The 19,945-nt window shown below is 41.2% G+C and overlaps 1 protein-coding gene across 1 annotated transcript in view; it reads right to left on the bottom strand.

The window, feature by feature from the left end:
• Positions 1–2,975: 2,975 nt before the first annotated feature.
• Positions 2,976–19,945, bottom strand: part of LOC146861886 (uncharacterized) — a 70,338-nt gene continuing 53,368 nt past the window's right edge. The window contains exons 7-8 of the mRNA XM_085641064.1: positions 11,783–11,893; positions 2,976–8,232 (exon numbers count right to left, since the gene is read on the bottom strand). Coding sequence (XP_085497190.1) covers positions 7,499–8,232; positions 11,783–11,893 — 845 coding nt within the window. The 3' untranslated portion in view covers positions 2,976–7,498. The remainder of the gene's footprint in view (positions 8,233–11,782; positions 11,894–19,945) is intronic.

The raw sequence follows: 19,945 nt of genomic DNA, 5'->3' as shown, positions 1-19,945 counted from the left end.
TCTTCTAGAGCAGCTAATACTACTCAAACTTTATTTTTTATTTACAATAGACTCGTAATCACTGCAGCTAAACTACATAAGATTGACCCTTCCATTTCCCCTACTTGTTGGTCATGTAGCTCTCCAGTACCAGATCTCAAACATATGCTTTTTGACTGCCCAGCAATACATATTTTCTGGACCCAAGTCTGATGGCAGATTTAGAGGTGGGTTCGGGGTCCCTGATTTACGACTGTACTATTTAGCTGTGCAGTGCAGTTTTGCACAGACATGGTACCACCCTGATGCCAGAATTCCATACCTCCGACCAGAGTCTGACTTACTCCTCCCGGATGTTTTAGCGGCGATATTACCGAAGGGTTTCCCCAAAGCCCCCAAAGATATCCAACCCGCATCGACCACTAGTTGGGCATGGGAGTAACTATGTTACAGAACACACACACCATTGCTTTATTCTTCTGATCTCCCACTCCCGAACCCTAAATGGATACCTATAACTAGCGAAAATCTCATACAGAAGACATGCTCTAAATTTGACATTGCTAAGATAGGCTATCTATTTCCAGATAGACATATTTTTGATCCCGATGATGAGTCCTTGTTCCCTGGCACCACATTCATGGACAGATTCGTCCTTCTACGAATCCGTTCTGCCCTTCGAGCTACTTTCCCGGACTACCCTCTGGAACCTCCTTCCTTCACCCCACTCACAACAGTGATAGGCAGCAAGAGAGGGGTACATCTAGTTTCCCAGCTCTTAAAGGCATGCGCTGCCATCGTACCGATTAACGATGACAGAATACGCACTGTCTGGGAGACAGACTTGGGTAATCCGATCACAGACAAACAGTGGGCTGCCTGCTGTGCAGTTACGAAAAACGATTCCCTTAAAAGCCGACACTAAATAATCCACTTTAAGTTTCTTCGTAGTATATACATTACCCCCTCCAGACTCCACAGGATAGACCCTGCCAGACCATTGTACAAGATGCAACGCTCCAAATGCAGACTTCGCCCACCTCGCCTGGACCTGTCCGCGCATACACTCATACTGTGTAGGAATACATAAGATAGTGAGTGTCATGATTAAGGTACCAATGACCCCCTTGCCTGAGATTGCCCTGTTGGCATATGTAAAGCAGTTCCCACCGGAAACTCGCAGGTTTGTTGCCATTAGCTTACTACTGGCCAAAAGGGAGGTATCCATTCATTGGGGTGTCAGAACAGCACCCTCGGTGAAAGGGTGGCTGAAGAGCATGGCGTCCTGTTCCACAAACAGTGACCCATACGCAACAACAGTCCCCCCCCCCCCCCCCCACCTCCAGGCCCAAAGATATCTGGGGACCTTTCAGAGCATACCTAGAGGCGCAGTGACAAGACCCCTATACACAGAAAGAACAAGGCATAGTCCCAACCGGGGTGGGTTAGGCTGTCCCGAGATACATGTCAATAATCAGTTACATCGGATGCTACTGCTAAGCTCTTTTTTTAAAGTTGTTTTTTTATGTTAATGCGGTTGATGTATTTTCATGCCATGATTGTAAACACCGTTTATGTGAATAGGAGTCAAAAACGATTGTACCAGAAACTATGTTGGGAGACGAGGTACTTGCTTTATGTAACATGAGAACACTCTGCGACATTGATTGAGCCCTTGACAGTGTGTATTTTGTCTACCTGTACTTGCCCAAGGATTTTACATGTCCTAGTGTACTGCTTTACTTATACCTAAATGCAAAATAAAGTTAAAAAAAAAAAGTCTGGCAGGGGATTAATACCATCTGTCATTCCCACATTCCTTTTGGCTTTGTACATATTTTTCTAGGTAGCGTTTCTGAAGCTTGGTCCTCCTCTTCTCCCAATTTCCAAATTATTGATTTACTCATAGCTGTCGCATTTCAACAGATTACGAAGTCATGGAAAGATACTTCTACAGTGTCTTTTCAAGCATGATGGTATGGTATTTGCTATAATTATAGACTAGATAGAGCCTATGTACATCCAATCTCGCTTGCTATTAAAAGAGAGGCACTTTGGATGCCTGTTACCGAATTCTTAAATGCCTCAACAAAGTTATCTGCACATGACCCCTGTACTGAAGAAGTTCCCTAACCCCCTTGAGTCTACAATTACTATTGTGTTACTTGAATTTACAATTATTACTGTGTTATTTAAAGTTTACCTTACAGTAATATCATATTTCATTGTAAGTGGGAACTTTTCAACTTAATGTACTGCTTTTTCACATATAATACTTTACATGGATGTTCTATCCCCTCCTTCTTATTTTCTTTCATTTTCCCCCCTTTCTTTACTACCCTCTCCCTTTCCCTCTTATTTTTATGGCATTATTTTATGCATATGTATAATCCTGGTTTATTGAATTACGTCTCATTTTCGTAACAAATAAACTTCTTTTAAACTAAAAAAAAAATAAGAGCAGTCTAAGACTTGGTAAGGTTCTTTGTGACCTCTTAAATTTTAGGCAACGAAGACATTAAAAACAGAGAATACAGCTTTATCTGAAAACAAACAGGAGATGGTAAACTCTTCATTGACTAGACTGCTTTCTCTTCCTAAGGTGCTCAATATGCAGTTGGTGTGAACAAAACTTTATTTACTATTACCTCAGAATGACCCTTAGCTTGTGCAGGCGTCTTTCTGGCCTGGACATAGAGCCAATGCATTTGTCAATGTAAACAGGGCTAGGCAGAGCTTCCACCTTGATTGTTTGCGAGGCTTCAGGTTCCCCCGACTGCTCTGCGGCCAAAATGACAGTGTGACTGATTCCAGTCTTTACCCACAATATGAACAGGCACACTGCGATTTCTGAACCCTGCACTCAATGCCTTTTAATTTACTTTCTCAGCTCAGCATAATACACATGTGCTTTGAAATTCCTTCAGTCTACTATGTATGCAGAATGTCTAGAAGTCCCAACATGTTCATGATTTAAGCAACAATGACATCGGTAGTAATTTTTCAAATTTGTTATTTTAATGATTATAATTTGCCTTTCATAAATATCACTTTTTTTTAACATGAAAAATTTCCAGATAAACACCAAATACGAACAATATAAAAGTAGCATTTCATTTTGTCAGAGGGAAAGTGGGATAACTGAAGAGAACACAAGAAAAACATAGGTAGTTGTCCTCTATTACAGAAGCAAAGTTGAAGGCAGTAGGGTACTGTTACACTACTTCTTTTCCATTCATTTTTTTGCAACCTGTGCTGTTGTTTGCTAGTGTGCACACCGATTTTCAGCTCACCCAAGGGTCTGTGAAAGTACACCTTCAAAGAACAAAAAACACTTTAATCATGGGAGCCCTTCTCTTGCTTTTTAACATTATTTACATGATATAGTTTTTCTCTACTGAGAAGCATACAGTGTGAATAATGGCAGCAATGTAGGTGGGACACACCTTGTCACAAATAATACACAATTACTTGCATGGGCCGATCCCTGAACTTGAGTTGCAGTATGGATATTTTATTCCAGGGTTCAATGTGTGACATGTTAGGCAGAAACGTAAAAAAGGACTGCACATGTGCACATGCGTGATTGATCCAAGGCTTCTTAATTGCTGGTATTCCTCTAACTACAATTCCATTGTAATCTGGCATGTCTATGTCATTATATATGTGACAAAGTACCTTATGCCCTACATTAAAAATATATTATAAGTCACTGTGGAGTTCCATGACCATGTAGTTAAGCAACAATGTCATTTCTTTATTGAAGGGACCAGAGACTCAAAAACACGCCAGTAATAAGGAAATTAGGGACAGGCTTTTATACACTGATTGCAGGCTCCCACGTATAATTCATTTATTGGTAAATTTATAGAATTCCGCACGCCATGTAAAAACAACTTAAAAGGCCAGGATAAAATATCAGAAATAAAGAATAATGGGGGAGGGACACACCACGAGGAAAGAAGATGAAATAGAACAGAACATAATAATAGACTGAAGAAAGAAAAATAATGAAAAGGCAACAGGATTTAATAATATAAAATTGACAACAGCAGACATGTTCCGAAACTAGAATGCAGACTTGAAAAGATTAGTTTTTGAAATGTTTCTTAAAGTTTTTATACGTTACCGGAAGCTCAACCATCAAGCAGGACTGCACGCTATTGAAAAATTGCAGCCTGACTTACTAGGCTGCACACACTCAGCATGGACCACAAACAGTGGGCGACATGTGCAATCGAGAAGGGGTTGCCAGATTTCCCTTGAAGAGGACTTGTGGCTAGGCTATACCGCACCTTTGTGGTTAGGTCAGGACTAATTTGACAATGGCAGTTCACCGCTATCATGTCTAAATTAAAGGCCATTACTATTTTGTTATCTCAGTGCTGAAAGTTTTGCCTATTTTTCTTGGAGGATCACGTCATGTTTCAGACATCTGCAATTATTTTAATATCTCACTTTAACAGCATCTCTTAAAAATAGCATTTCCATAATGGATTAACTTACTTACAGACACACAACAGGTATTACCATCATCATGGGCTATATGTTATGTTAATATGTGTCCTAACATAATCTATACAATTACTAGGTAAAATAATCTTTTTGTAAAGTCATGGAATGTTATACCTTTGTTATCCAATCAAGTGGTGTGAATAATTGCAGCTTTTCCAACAGTACCACGTCAATGGATTCTCATGTTTCTATATTCTCTGTGAAGTTGTAAACTTCTTTTGTTCATTCAAATTAAAATGTCATTAATAATAGTGTACAGGGCAATTAATCTATACCTGGATTCATATGTGTATGCTCACATGGAGCAAATCCAATTTAAAACAAACTTGTTAAGATATCCTAAAGTGTGTTTTTCAAACTTAGGCTAACTAGGCCTGTAAGGACTCGACACAATCTTGTCCAAAATGGATGCTACATCATGTTTATTCTCTGTTTATATTTCTGCCTGACGCTAAGAGCTGCAAGATGTGGATTGGTTTATTTTTTAATTACACTGTTCTCGAAAAGACCTACTCTAACAGTTTCCCAAGGACCTTCCTCTTGCATGTGGCATTACATTAATTCACAATGGTTCACAGTTGTTTTTGTAACTAGTTTGTTCTGATGTCTTCAGATGACATTAGGTCAGAAGGGCTGAATCAATATTCATGTAGTGGGTTAGAGCTAGGGTGATAGGATTATATGATAATGCTGTAATTTGATTAGTTGAAAATGTAGTTCTTTGCTTATGTCATGAGGATTTTGCAGTTAAATGTTTTATTATGGAGAAATTGGCAGTATAATCCCTTACATTTGGTGGTAAGCCAGACACACTTTGCCTTCTACTAGAGATGTAGACCAATTTCTTATGGATTTTGCTGCTCATTTGAGACTTAGTCTGTTTCTCGTTTTTGCCTGTTATTCTGCATTGTTCCCATTACTTGACAGCCTACAGGAAATGATCTATGTAACCAACTAAGTAGACTATATCATTTGCAATACCATAAAGTGATGACTTGCAGAGCTGTTCAAAGCTAACAGCATACCGAAAACCATAAAACTGCATTTCTGTCTCTTGCACTTGGAATGACTTGCCACACAGGATCAGAACAAAACAACATCCTTCCAACCACACCCCACATTGTGTAGCATGCTACTCATGTAGGCAATTGCTTCAGGACCCCACGTAGGGGTAGTAAGTGTTATTTGAATGCTGCAATGCAATACAATATAATTATGCATTAGATGAGACTATTGCTGTATCTGCACTTGCTATTTCTATATTGTACTTTTTGAATTTTGTAATAAACCTTCATGGTTTTTCTAAATACTGCTCTAGAACTCAATCTTTGAGTCAGCCCTGTCCTTACTAACTGTATTTTGAAATGCTGTTTGGAGTCTTGTCTAGTGATTCGAGGTTAACACCATCCCTGATCCACCCAACATCTGGGTGATTGAGATACAGATTTTCTAGGGGTAAAGCACAGGGTCCAGACTGTTAATTTAATTTATACAGCCCTCAAACCAATAAACGAGTGCATGCTGTCTTTCTGGTTATACTAAAAACATAGGAGAGACTTTTGTGTTGGTCAAGATTGTTTTTGTCCAAAGAAGCTAGCTCAGTTGCAAACTGATTAAGTTGGAGAATAGCAGGCCTGTTACCATCAAATCTAGGGTCATGTGTTTGTCAGATAATGGATATCTTAGAGGTTTTGAGAAATGCGTAAATTTTTAAGGAGGTGGACTGTAAAGGCAGTATAGAGGTAGACATACAGTTTCAGCATTTTAAGTAAGACCCAGCCTGCAGTGGAGAATAGGGCTGGGAAACAGCCTTTTTGTATCCTTGACCACGATCCTTACTGTCACGCTGTAGCTCGTCAATTTAAAAGATACCTACGAAATTTGATCTTTCAACTATGAGGATTTGAGAAAAATGCAAGGTTTCCAGACACAATTACTTGGGACTGATTCAGAAGATAGTTGTGTAATAACACATCATTGAACTGGATTAACATGACTAATTCTTGTGTTTACTGTTGGCACAAGGTTTTGGCTTTTCTCAAGATTAGCGATTGAACAGTGATTTGTTTTGCCTATAAGGTTTATGATTAATGCGTAGCTCTTTAATAATGTGCTTAGATCTGCTTATCACATGTTCTATTGAGTCATTACTAACACTATTGACTAGGGTGTACCTATTGTTTTTATTATCGCAAAGATGCAGTTCGAGTTGTAGTCGCATGAAACTGTAAGGACCAGCTTTATGCTCTTACTTTAAGTTGACCAAATCACTCCAATGATTTAGATTTCAACAGGATTTATAAAAAATAATGTAAGAGCAGCTAGGTCAATACTAATATCCGACGAAGGCTAATGGACATAAGTGGATCTAGTGGTGAGGACATCTTATGCAAAGGATGCTTTCAGTCTGTGAGGAGTGACTGAAAACATACATCTGTCCCCTTTGAAACCATTACCTTGTGGAAAAAGCAGGGAAGAAGATTTCAAGGGTAATGTGTGAAATGCCATCAATATATTAAGAGAGGCCAAGAGGACAGTCTTCATTTTTTAAGGCTATTAGATTACAGTTATACGCAAAAGGATTCTGCATCCAGCAGGCTTGCATCTGGCCGTCTGTTCCAGAATGCATGTTCAAAACCTATTTAACTCCTAGTGCACCTTTTGCTGGGTGCTTGCTGCCTTTTTTAATATTCTACTAAGGTTAATGTTGTCAAAAAGTGTAATAGTTTCTGCCTAGATGACCTACAATGATCCCTGTTCCTGAGTTAGAGCATGATGTGATAATGTTCTGCAGCACCCCATTCTAACCATCAGTTTGCTCTTCTAAGTCTCCCAGCCATTAAGCCCCCCAAGTCAGTTTACATTTTTGCATGCATACAATGACAGGAATGATACTCTGTTCTGTGTCAGAGCCATTTAGGGCTGATATTCATTGCAAATATTAGGCCTGCTTACTTTCACTTTTAGTTGTTCGGTTTACAGAATTAAACGTGTGGAATCAGTTTTATTGCAGTGCTGGCTTTAGCTCTCTTGTGTGTATTTGCTGGTGCCTCTTTAGGTTAGAGGAGTTAATGAATCGCCTTTCACACAGATTGCAAGCATAGGGTTTCTCACCCGTGTGCATTCGCTTATGTTTCACAAGATGTTGTACCTGTCTGAAGTTCTTACCACAGTGATTACATGTATATGGTTTCTCTCCAGTATGCACTCGCTGATGTATCAACAATGACTGCGACTTTCGGAAATTCTTTCCACACAACATACATGTGTAAGGCTTCTCCACAATATCTTTTGCCTCATCTTTTGAAACGTTTGTTGGTAAGTCAAGACTCTTCTGACACCTGCTGCACACTGTTGGATGTGCTTGCTTGTTATTCTTACAATGTGCAGTATCCTTGGCTGACTGGTTGAAACAATTTCCACAATGACTGCAAATATACATTTTCGATAAAGTGTCCACCTGCTGATAATCACTTGTTGTTGATTCTGAGAAACTTTTCCCACTTTCATTCCATGCATATGGTCTCTGGTCCTTGTCTACCTCCTTATGTTTAATAGTATTTAACCTCTGGCTGCTGCCATAGTCAGTGTACGCATTTAAGGTTTCTACTGGTTTGACTGGGTGATGTTGAACATCTGAGTTGTTGCTGAAGTTCTTCCCACAGTCCCTGCTTGTGGAAGCTCTCTCCCAGCTGTTTTCTTGTGGTTGTTCAGTGGCGTTTACTGATGTATTGAGACCTTAGGAACAGAAGATACATCAACAATGGTTACAATACATATATGCGCGAGCACACAGAGAGAGAAAGAGAGAGAGAGAGAGAAAAAAACCAGTGAAACAAATAAACGTATCTACCAGACCAACAAAATACCATAAAGTACAAGTAAAAGCAGCTCCATTTCAACAAAGAAATATCGCTGCAGAGACATGAGCTCTATGGTCTATCCAAGGCTTCCTCTGGCTGTATTTTACCGTTCTTTGCGCAAACCCCAATCAAGCACACTTTTTTGTTACCATGGATGATGCAAAATTTCTATAGCAGAAAATGTTACCGGTGACTCAAACACACAAAACGGGATAGGATGAATACTTGCATACTGTCTAACCACTGGCAAGGTAGTGCTCCAACCCATAATTTTTTGCTTACTATGCACCCCCAGATTAAACTTAGTCGTATGCAAATCAGCCTTGGTCCTGTTCCAATAGGAACAGTCCAGCCCAAACTGCCTAGCCAGGTCTGCTCTGAACCGAAACACCAGCAACCCAAGACAAGTTTAGGTCTACTGGGCCTCTCTAGCCGTTGTTGCCATGCTCACTGTGCCACTGGAACCAAGCTGCACACTAACTGAAGAAGCCCAACTAGGCAGGTTGATTGTGTTCCAGTTCAGAAAGGACTTGGTTTGGCAGTTCTTGATGGACTGTTCCTATAGGAGCAGGGCCTAGACTTATTTACATATGGTTGGGTCTATTCTTATGTGGCATAGTGAGCAAAACAACAATGGATTGGAATGCTACTCCGCCAGTGGTTAAACTATTTGCAAGCACTGCTCCCATCACGGTTTATGTGATAACTCTGCAGGAGCCTACCAGTCAAAACTGATCAGTGACTAAAAACTTCATCAGCAGGACTATGAATTTTACATCAATGGCATGTCTGTTCTAACAGATACTTCTAAGATGTGTCGCTGTCCTTGCTGTCTGTCAAATACTTACCTGAAGGCACACGTCATCCACTCTTAGGCAGACGGGGAGAGTGAAGTTTACCACAGAGTGATGTGTGCTTGGTGTGCCATCTATCCAAGAGCTGTGTTTTGTTACTGGGTTAATAGCTGGCTCACTGGCATTAACTCTGCTCTGTGATAAAGTAAGAGAAACAATCCAATCGGAAGATTCAGCAGGCCTTGCAGGACCAGCTAAGCCAAGAGCCCTGTTCCCTAGGCTTCCCAGAGAGGGACGGTCAGGATAATAAAGTCTTAGTGAGGAGAAAATATTGAGAAGTAGAAGACTGCTTGCAGACAGAGAAGCACATTGGTGCCTTTAAAAATGTCCCCTGGTCTTGAAGAGTTATAGGTTAGAAAAGTTTCAAGGCCCATTTCAGTGTATAAGTTCAGACTTCAAGATACCCCTTAATGAAGGGCTTGCAATATGATGCTGCTGGTTTGAACTGCTTTGCTGTGAAATTTCTACTAGTCAAAAATGGACAGAAGTGTTAGATTGCGCCTACCTACACAGGGCCCTACAGCTTACTATTTTAAGTAAGTCTCATGCTGCATGGGTCTGCAGGCTTCTGTTGCAGTTTATGGGCAAACATCAGAAACATTCTCTTCATTTCAGCATCTCCGTGGTACCTGCTGCAATATTTATGTGACAAGGTGATGGATGGAATGCTTCAATTAATCTTAGCCACTGGCAATCGCTCGGGCCGCATTCCAATCCATCGTTTTTTGCCCAACGTGCCACTGCAATGTGGAACCAGCCATATGCAAATAAGTCTTGTCCCTTCTCAAATGGGAACAGTCCAGCCTGAACTGCCAATGTCAAGGTTGACCGCTGGCACGCAACAATGACTGTGTGTGAATGAGGTCAGAATGCTCCAGTAGGAGCTGCAAAGTATAAGTTCTATCAGAGCACCTGAAGAGAGTAGCAACAGAAGCAAGAGTGACTATACCACCTGAGAGGCTCCAATCTAGGAACCGACTCTCATGGAAGGAGGGATAGTACCCGTGGTAATCCAACAGCTGGACAAGACTGTGCAAACACTTCCCAAGGTCGTCATCCACCCTAGTCATCTCTGCTGCAAATGGTAGGCACTAGAGGTGAGACGTTTTTGGAAATCCAACCTCTGAATTTCTATAAGGCAGAAAGTGGGCAATGCAGAGCTTGGGCTACGACCCACTGGACTTAGCACACAGTAAGGCCCCAAGACTGTTTTCAGATAGTGAACCTAGGCATGCCTGTCCAAATGGTGATTCTACAAATAGACACAGAAGGGTTATGCCCATTGCATCAGCTCGCAGGGTCCCATCCTTATCACACCATATTGTTGAACATCACCCCAAGCGAGGAGGTAGAAACTTTCTGCTATTTCACAGAGTGGCAGAGATTTTCTGGGGCTGTATGCGAGTGTGAAAAGGATTTCTGTGAGTTGAATTGTTACATTTTGTGTGACCCAACTATATGGATAGCTAGGTGTCTCGCTGTAAACTGGCTTCTATCAATTACCTTAGTGCCACAAAGATATCTATTGAGAGGTCCCGTTTACAGCAGTGGCTCAATTAATGTACTAAATAAAGGTGGGAGCTTGGTGCTCACATTGCATTGTGCAAAGTCTTCATTTGTTATAACTAGGCCCTTGAATCGAAGTGCAGAGAATAAATTGGTTAACACTGAACTGTAGAAAGATAGTGTTCTGTCCTTCCCCCAACTGCTAGACCCTAGATAGGTGCCAACTCCTGTCCGTGTCGGTAGCAATGAAAATTAAGTAATAGGGTAGATGGGTGCCAGCAAGGAGTAATTTATCTCCTGAAAATGTAATTTTTTAAGCTGGCTTGTAATGCAAATCAGAAATTGGAGTGATAGAGAAATATACTGCAGGGGTACATCTTACCTATAATTTGATATCAACTACCAATAAACTGTGTGCCAGTAGATTGTTTTGAACGTTCCAGTAGTATGAAGTCACCAGAAAACACACGCAAAGCACTCTTTTTGTAGAGTGCACACCTACAGAATGCGCTTTGATAAATACATATTTGGAGATTAACCAAGTGCTTGTGAAATGTGCTGGATAAAGTGTCTGGAAATCTAACTTTTCAACACAGCAAGACACAATGCCCAGTAAAATAAATAAAACACCACTTTGGAAGGGTGAAGAACGCTTCAATCTGATGTTCAATAAACATCTCTACTGAGATTGCCAACAAGGAAGCGTAATACTACAACTCCAATGGCCGCTTGAAAACAGTGCCCATCTGGTCATGGGAATGGATGAAGGTTTTCAATTTGACCTATGGATCAACTCACAGCAGCAATCAAGATACTCTACATAATCTTCTGACAAAAGATTGGGCTATGCACTCAATAATTAGCAAATACATGAAAGTACAGTTAGTGTCTTTCTATGTTTTTGGTTGACTGATAAGTTTCCACTATACAAATGTAAATCAACGAATGTGGCTATTAACCGCTGGTGATTTACAGGTTTCAAGCTTGTGCAAGTGTTAACACTATATCCTTCTGAAAAAAGACAGCATTCTTATATCTCCTTCCAGCTGTGGAGTCCTTACTCACCCTTAGAAAAAGTTGTATTTTCTCCCTCCTGGGAGTCTTGATAGTCCATGAAAAGAGTATCACTTTCTTCTTTAATTCTAAACGTTATAACTGGTGGGATCATTTCCTCTACTGTCATGGAAGAAACATCCAACAATCCAGCATTAGAAAATAAACAAACCAAACATGATAAATGTATTTTGTGCTACATACCGCCAAAAATAGACAAAGGTTAGGTCTCACACGGCACCATATTATCAAGAGTTCTCATTATGAAACAGCAGATTCTAAGCCAGAGGTGTCCCTACAGGCACCTAGAAGGTCAGATTCATGCCAGACTTTCAGGATATCGGCGCATATTTGCATACAAATCTTTTACATGAAACACATTTACATAGTCCCTGTTTTTCTGAAATTATGGCATGGTGCAGACATACCCAGGGCACTCTTGGACTAACTGAAGTTCTGCCAACTCTGTGCATGATCAGTTAATGCCAGTGACTAAGCCAGATCAACATTTCCTACAACAGCATCAGGAAATCAAGAAACAAAAAGGATGGCATGAACACTGTTCAATTCTCTATACAAAGCGTTATTATAAAATGCAGAAGCTGTAGCATGTCAGTATCAGTAGTATCAGACAATGGAATACATTTCCTAGTAGGATTTATACTTCTGGCAGTTGTAAGCATCAGCAGGCTCCGCAAACAAAAACATGCACCACACCACCAGGAATGTAAAGTCAATGGATTATGTTCCACCATGCAAACAGTGGCCACACTTTTTCTATTGCAGAATGCTTTCTATACCTGGCCTTAGAAGAAATGACCTCATGAAACATGAGACCAATGTCATCAAAATATCCTCCATGACAAATTTCAGCAAAGAAAGCAGCTATCATTTGTATGTATTCCTAGCTCTCACCAGCCACCAATAAATTGTTCCTAACACTTCACTTCAAATTCCCTATCCATGAAACTACTCACTTTGAGGTGGACACACCTTCCCATGCACTGGTTCAGGAATATGCAAATCGTTTGTGATCTAATGCACTAAAGGGGGCTTGACTCTGAAGTCACTCTAATGGATATTGAACCTTTAATTCAGAGTCTAGAATAATTAGGTACCCCTGACTACATACCAATATTAGATAAAGTGTTACTTACAGGAACATCCATTACAAATGCCCATGTGGGGACTCAGATCTACATATATGCTGAGACAGTCATACACCCCTAACCCATGTCAGGGGATAATTAGTTTACTGACATTTACAATTCCATTATATCCTATGGTACTTGTAATACGACGGACAGGATATCTGTCACGTTTGTGACGGAGTAACTCATCCACCAAACTCGAAATCAGGCCATTAGTCTTTATAATCTCAACGTTGCACATTCCTTACAGCATTAGTGAGTATCTAGGAGTCTCCACACAGACTGCCATGTATGAAAAGCATCTTGTATTAATCAATTGCAGTGGAAAATCCTTTTAGTCTTGACGATTCATTACTAAACTGTTCCAGAAATGCTTCCTCAAATTGCCTTGGACAATTCCCCACTTCAGCCACATATCTTTTCATCACACACACCTTTCCTTAATCTGGGCCTGTGCCATGAAAGATACTACCAACTAAATACTTTGGGCAATACTTTGTCCACTCAATTTCCCCAGAACTTACTGTCTTAATAACTCTCTGACTCCTTCTGCACCATTCCAGATTTCGAGATATATTTATTATATAAGATGACAGTATCCATCAACAGGGTCACCCTACCACCATGCACCAGTATTTGATACATAGGTGACCCAAGTTGCCCAATCTTCTCTTCAGCCATTAATACTATTCCACACATACTCTTCAACACTGTGTCCTCATTCTCAATATATGGACACTTTGATGTTGAAGTACTCATTCCATAACCTAAAATGTTATTCTTACAATAAATAGCAAGCTTTCCCTTCCCACTGCACAAGTTGCACTTGTACAATAAAGCAGGTCACTTCTCGCTCTCTCTCTCTACTTTATCTCCATTTGTCACTTTCACTCATTTTATCTATCAAAGTCTCTCCACCCCTCAGTTTCTGTATGTATTTCTCTCTATCAGTCTCTGTTTCTTATCAGACCATCTCCCATGATCCATGCCTTCATTCTTTACTGGAAATTGTAATGATGGGTTTGGTGATCGGCCCACGATCAAACGATCACTGTTGCTTCAATTTGCTTGTGGTTCAGTAGTACAAACACAGATATAAAATGTGACTAAAATTTCAAGACATTGATGCACCAGATTGAAATTATAGATCAATAAAATAAGGAAACTATTTTCTTTAAGTGTGAATGTGTGGCCCAAGTCTAGTTCACTTGGGCCAAAAACAGAAAGTATGTTTTTTGGTGTCTTCATAAAATCCCATATCTTGATGCACTGGTGTAATAGATGCAGGATAATTTGCAGTGTTCCTAAAAGCCTAAACCTATTTAATGTATTTGCCCCAGAACTAGAGTGGAAGGAGAGCAGAGGGAAGTTACATCCTCTCCCATGGGCAAGTCGTCAAACGGGGTAATCAACATTTATCCTGAGGCCCAACTTTAGACTAATTCAAAACTAAATCTAGGTCTTAAAAAGTGGCTATCAACATATCAAACACAGTGCCTGGCAACTGGCCCATCTGTCAAACCGTAGATACTACTTTCAATTCTCCAGCTTTTCCTGTCCTCAAGAACCAACATTATGTGTAAACAAATCATTTATGAAATGGTTGTTGTCCATGTTGATTTTGACGTGGGTAAACTCAGCCCTAGCTGAGTGAGAAGGAGAAAGGGTTACCTCATCGATTATCAGTGTGAAAACATTTTCAGTTTACACATCTAAAATGCCTCATTTTTGAAAGGGGTAAGACACTTTTTGATAATACCACAGATGAGTCCAATGAAGTGGGATTCAGTATTTCAGGTTACAAGAAGAAACAAAATCCTTGAAAAATTAATTGAAAAAACAAAATGAGGTCATTATTGATATCAGTGTAATGTCTAAAAACAACGGAAAGCTGTGAGAATGCAGGCATCAAGCTGAATAGCCGCTAAGCAAACTTCTTTGGGAACGGAAATGATGCCATTTAAGCCTGCTTTTTCAATAATGCACACACATCTGCAAGTTAAGGGCTAAGATAAGTACAGTTTGTCAGGTATATTATACATTAAAATTTACTTTTGGAGGATCGCCTGTGGATTGGGAAATTGAGCATTTCCTGAATAACATTCACTTTTTGAACAGTAAGTAGGATGAATCTGTCTGTTCTAAATGTGCTATTATATCTTCAACCGTTAAGAAAGTGATATCCTAGCTCAGTCCCAGGCCCACAGAGTTTGTCACACTTCTTTACTCAATTTAAAGAACTACACATGTATGCTATGCATGATAATTTATTAATATACACAATAAGAGTCAGAGTAACAGCTCACTGGAGGAAGCCATGGTGTGCATCTGCATCGTGCCAGGTGAAGCAAGGTTATGATTTAACTCACAGGCCTATTGCATTGAGCAACCCTGACATCTATATGCAAGTATAAGTAATGACCCCTTCTTTGACTGCCCCTTAAAAAGTCTAATTCCTTTACGCATCATACAATGTAGGCTACCAGCATCAGCGCTACCTACCAGCAGATCATAGATCAACAGCCTAAAGCAGGGAAGAGTTGCTAACAGCACCTCCCTCTGTTTCACCATATACTTAAATCCCAGCACTGGCACCTGCACCTAATAGCACCTTCATCCATTGACCCCTTGGTACTTACACTACACTCATACTCCATCTTCATCCAAAAAGAAGCAGACAACTCAAGGTTATTTGCTGTAGAAATGGCAAAAGACTTTCTATCTCATTGTGGATGGCACTATGCTAACCCTATACTTAAACACTTTGATAGAAAAATAGACATATGAGGTGATCAAATTTAGAGTGTCGCTGGTGTGGAGGGTGCTCTATACAGGACCTGCTTTCCACCTAAACTTGAGAACTACACAGAGTTCTCTGCTTCTTTTTTGCATAATTTATGTGTCACTCTATGCCTGAAAAGGGTGTTGTTTTGACTTATACTGTGTGCTCCCTTGTGTCTGGACAAAGCGATACCTCTCTGAAGAGCTGAAATGAGAGCGAAACATGTGTCAGGGGTTGCTTTTATTCATTTCAGGTTGGCTTGGTTGGTATTTTACCAATCCAAGGCTGTAATACTTTGCCTGGAGTGGTAAGAGGCTTTTGTCATTTCACAACTCGGCATGGATGCCACTGTGCTATTCCTTTGCTCAAAAACGTTGCTGTAGACAGGTCATAAGACTTTTTCCCTTTCTATCTCGGCATGGATGGCACTGTGCTAATCCTACGCTTAAAGACTTTGATAGAAAAGCAGACATTTGAGGTGAGCAAATTTAGAGTGTTGCTGGTGTTGAGGGTGCTCTATACAGGAGTTGCTTTTCACCTAAACTTGAAGAATCCCCAGAGTTCTCTACTTCTTTTTTGCATAATTTATGTGTCACTCTATGCCTGAAAAGGTGCTTTTTTGATATATATGTTTTTTTTCCACACAAAAAAAAACAAAGGTTACCGGGACGTTATAGTTAGTCTCAGATGTCACTCGTACAAAACCAGTGAAAATCGGCAGTTATAGTTACCTGAGATAACTATAACTTATGCGCTCGCAATTAACTGCTTAGGACCTCACATATTTCATCACTCATGACATGGTCAGTGACATTACTGATGACATCACTAATGACATCTCAAGTGACAGCACTGATGACATCATCCACTGAGTAAGTATTTTAAAGGAGTAAATGATTGTTGAACATATATACTAAGGTACTACAATAGTTAAAGTAGTATCTTAGGTGTACTACTAATGAGTGACACTACTTCTAATATGTATTATGTGAGTGACTTTGTGACTGCATGTATCCTTGTGGGTATTGGTGTGCGAGTGGCTGTATAAGTGGGTGTATGAGTAGCTGTGCATATAACTGCCAAAATTCACTGATTTTGTACGAGTGAAATCTGAGCCTAACTATAACGTCCCTGTAACCTTTGTTTTTTTGTGTGTATTTCTAAGGTTTTTTAAAATCTATTTCCTAACTATAATGTCCCTGTAACCTTATGTATTTTTAGAGAATTTTTATTTTTTTAAACTAGTAGTCTAGTTTGCAGAGTGGTGGAGAAAGGGGGTGAGGCCTCCAACCAGCTCTCAGGAATCCTTTGGTGGGTGACTTACTGGCGGTAACAGGAGGGCTTCATGGTCCCAAAGAACCCTAAGCATCCAAGAGGACTTCATCCCCCAAACAGCAGTGCACCAGGAGGCATGTTTGCAGAGTGGTGGAGAAGCAATCCCGCAGTTTTGGACTTGCTGGAAGTAACAGGAGGGCTTGTTTGTCCCCAAGGACCCTCTGGAGCTAAGGCAGTGCATCAGGAGGCACGTTTGCAGAGTGGTGCTGAAAGGGGAGGGGGCGTGGTTTCCAAAGTGCTCTCAGCAATCGCGATGTGTGGGACTTAGTGGAGGTAACAGGAGGGCTTGTTGGCCCCCAAGGACCCACACCATCCACGGTACCTTCATCCCCCAACCAGCAGTGCACCAGGAGCCACATTTGCAGAATGGTTGAGAAAGAGTGCGTGGCCTCTAAAGACCACTCAACAATCCCGCTGCGTGGGACTTATTGGAGGTAACTGGTGGACTTGTTGGCCCCAAAGGACCCTCTGCAGCCAGAGGGAGATCATCTCCCAACCAGTTGTGCACCAGGAGGCCTGTCTGCAGAGTGGTGGAGTAAGGGGGCATGGCACCCAGTAACTTGCTTTTTTTATATTTATGTTTTTATTTATTAGGGGAGGGGGGCAATATTACCCTGGGGACCAGCCTTTAAAAAAAAATGTATATAGTTAAAGGGAGTGGGGCTGAGCGGCCCCCCTCCTGGCCGAATTTGGCCCCAAAGACCCCATTACCGGGGCCCAGCCTCTGTTGTAGGTGCCTTGGTCCCACCCAGGGCACCTACTCTGCAATGATGGAGAATGCGGGGGGCCTCAAGGCCCCCGCGGTCCCTGGGGGAGCCAGCATTGCTTTTACAGAGAGAGAGAGCTGCTAACATGCAGCTCCCTCTCTGTAAAATCAATTATGCTCCGCTCTCAGTAAGAGAGCCTTAATGCTCTTGCTTGCTGAAAGCGGAGTACAGTTTGCTATAGCTTGGTGGGAGCGGTAAAGCTCCTGACAAGCCATAGCAAACAGGTAGGTCTACAGGACATAGATGGAGCCAGCCCTGGGGGGGTAGCGGTCATCAGGGCCCTCTATGGCTCCAGGAGAGGGGGGCAGTCCTCGGGGCAGCAGCATTCTATTTGGGGTCAATCCCCAGGGCTGCGTGAGGGGGTGATTTGTTTGGCCACTGCATTTATTATAATTAAAGCCCCAGGCAGGTGGTGGCCCTGCCAGCATCCCTTAAATATAAGTCTCCGGGGAGGTGACGGTCCCTGGGACTAGGGGGGGGGGGGACCTGTCCAAGAGGCCCCCCATTTAGAAATAAAAAAAAGCCCAGGGAGAGTGGTAGGCGTAAGGTCCTACCCTGCATTTCTTTTCAAATCAAGCCCCGGGGTGGTGGTGTTCCCCGGGGCATTAATAGGCTCCAAAAGGAGGGTGTGTGCGCCCCCTCCTTTATTAAAATGCCCCTAGGCCCTGGCCCACCCAGGGGCCAATTAGTAAGGAAGTGCAGAAGCCCACGCTTTGTTTTTAAAAAAACTTGTGGCGGGATCAGTAGATCCCGCCGTTAATAAGAATCTCAGCACGGGAGCGGTCACAAATCCTCTGCGCTCCCCAGATATACACATTTTTATTTCTTTTAATACCTCCAATACTACTGAATGGATTTACACCAATTAACAGAAAGGTCGCTTTCTGGACCAACAGCTACCTTTCTGCCAAATTTGGTGTAATTCCATTCAGCGCTCGGGCTGTAGCCAGGTCTGTAATTTCCTATTAACATTGGGAAAACTCATTTTGGGACCCCCCTTTTTCACGGCCCCCGCTTGATTGATCACCACGTTCAAGACAGCAGCTGAATTGAGTGGCAAACCAATTTTTAACATTTATGAGGAGTCATCAAACGACGCCAAAGTTATTGGCAAATGAAAAAATTCTCTTCCTATGGAAACTAGGTCCTAACTATAACTACCTACTGGTGACCGCCAGTAGGTAATTATAGAAATCTAATTTGAAAAGACCTTGTATGATCTGAGCTTCATAGATGAAACACTTAAAAGCATCCAGTCAATGGTTCCCAACTTACGGTTTGCATCCCACATATTCATTAGGTAGAGGGGGCAGAGGGTTTCTGGACACAGGGCGGCAGCACAGACAAATAACTAACACGTTTCCATTCTGAAAGTTATCACAATAACTAAAACGTAAAATAACATAATTTATTGTCTAGCACACACTATAAAACTGGCTTTGAAATGCCCTTTTTGTAGTTCCTGAGCTTCTCCTAGACACCCTATTCTACAATGACACCAGTACCAAAGGAAAACATACAAAAACCAGAGTGAAATTTTGTACCAATGTGCCCTAATACAACATGGAAAATCCCACAAGCTGAATAATGGAGCTTGGCTTTGCTTATGTGGTTAAACTTTCTTCTATTTCAAGTGGATATCACCCTGGACTGAATGCAAAATATTAATCTGCACCCAACATAATATTGTTGATATCTTACTCTTATTTTTCCTATTTCACAAACTGACTTTGATTTTACTCTTAGTCGTGGTGGTGCCATCATGTCGAACATGGCCCAAAGGCTAACAAGTATAGTTCTTTTAGCTGATAATTGTTTAATGGTAAGATGAAATCACTCACCGATCATGAGGCCACAGCTCCAACCAGTGTTAAGTGCCAGGCCCGGTTCTTACGTTTTGTTTCCAGCATACCTTTAAAAGTCTAATGCTTTAAAACTAGCCGGTTGACTTGCTGTTTATGAAGAAGGCTACTGGCTGCCAAGGTTCCAAACCTTTGGAATTTTTGCAACGCACATAATAAAACATGAAGAGCATAAGGCTGTTAAACACGCTGGGAATTAGGAAATGTTAAGCTCTGTGACATTGGTAATCATCAGGTTTACAAAGAGATCCTAACACCCTCACACTAAACCAATGCAG

This window comes from Triturus cristatus, chromosome 2_2 (assembly GCF_964204655.1).
Source record: "Triturus cristatus chromosome 2_2, aTriCri1.1, whole genome shotgun sequence".
NCBI classification, from domain to species: Eukaryota; Metazoa; Chordata; class Amphibia; order Caudata; family Salamandridae; genus Triturus; species Triturus cristatus.
The sequence above is the reverse complement of the archived record's forward strand: the minus strand, read 5'-3'. Positions and strand labels throughout refer to the sequence as shown.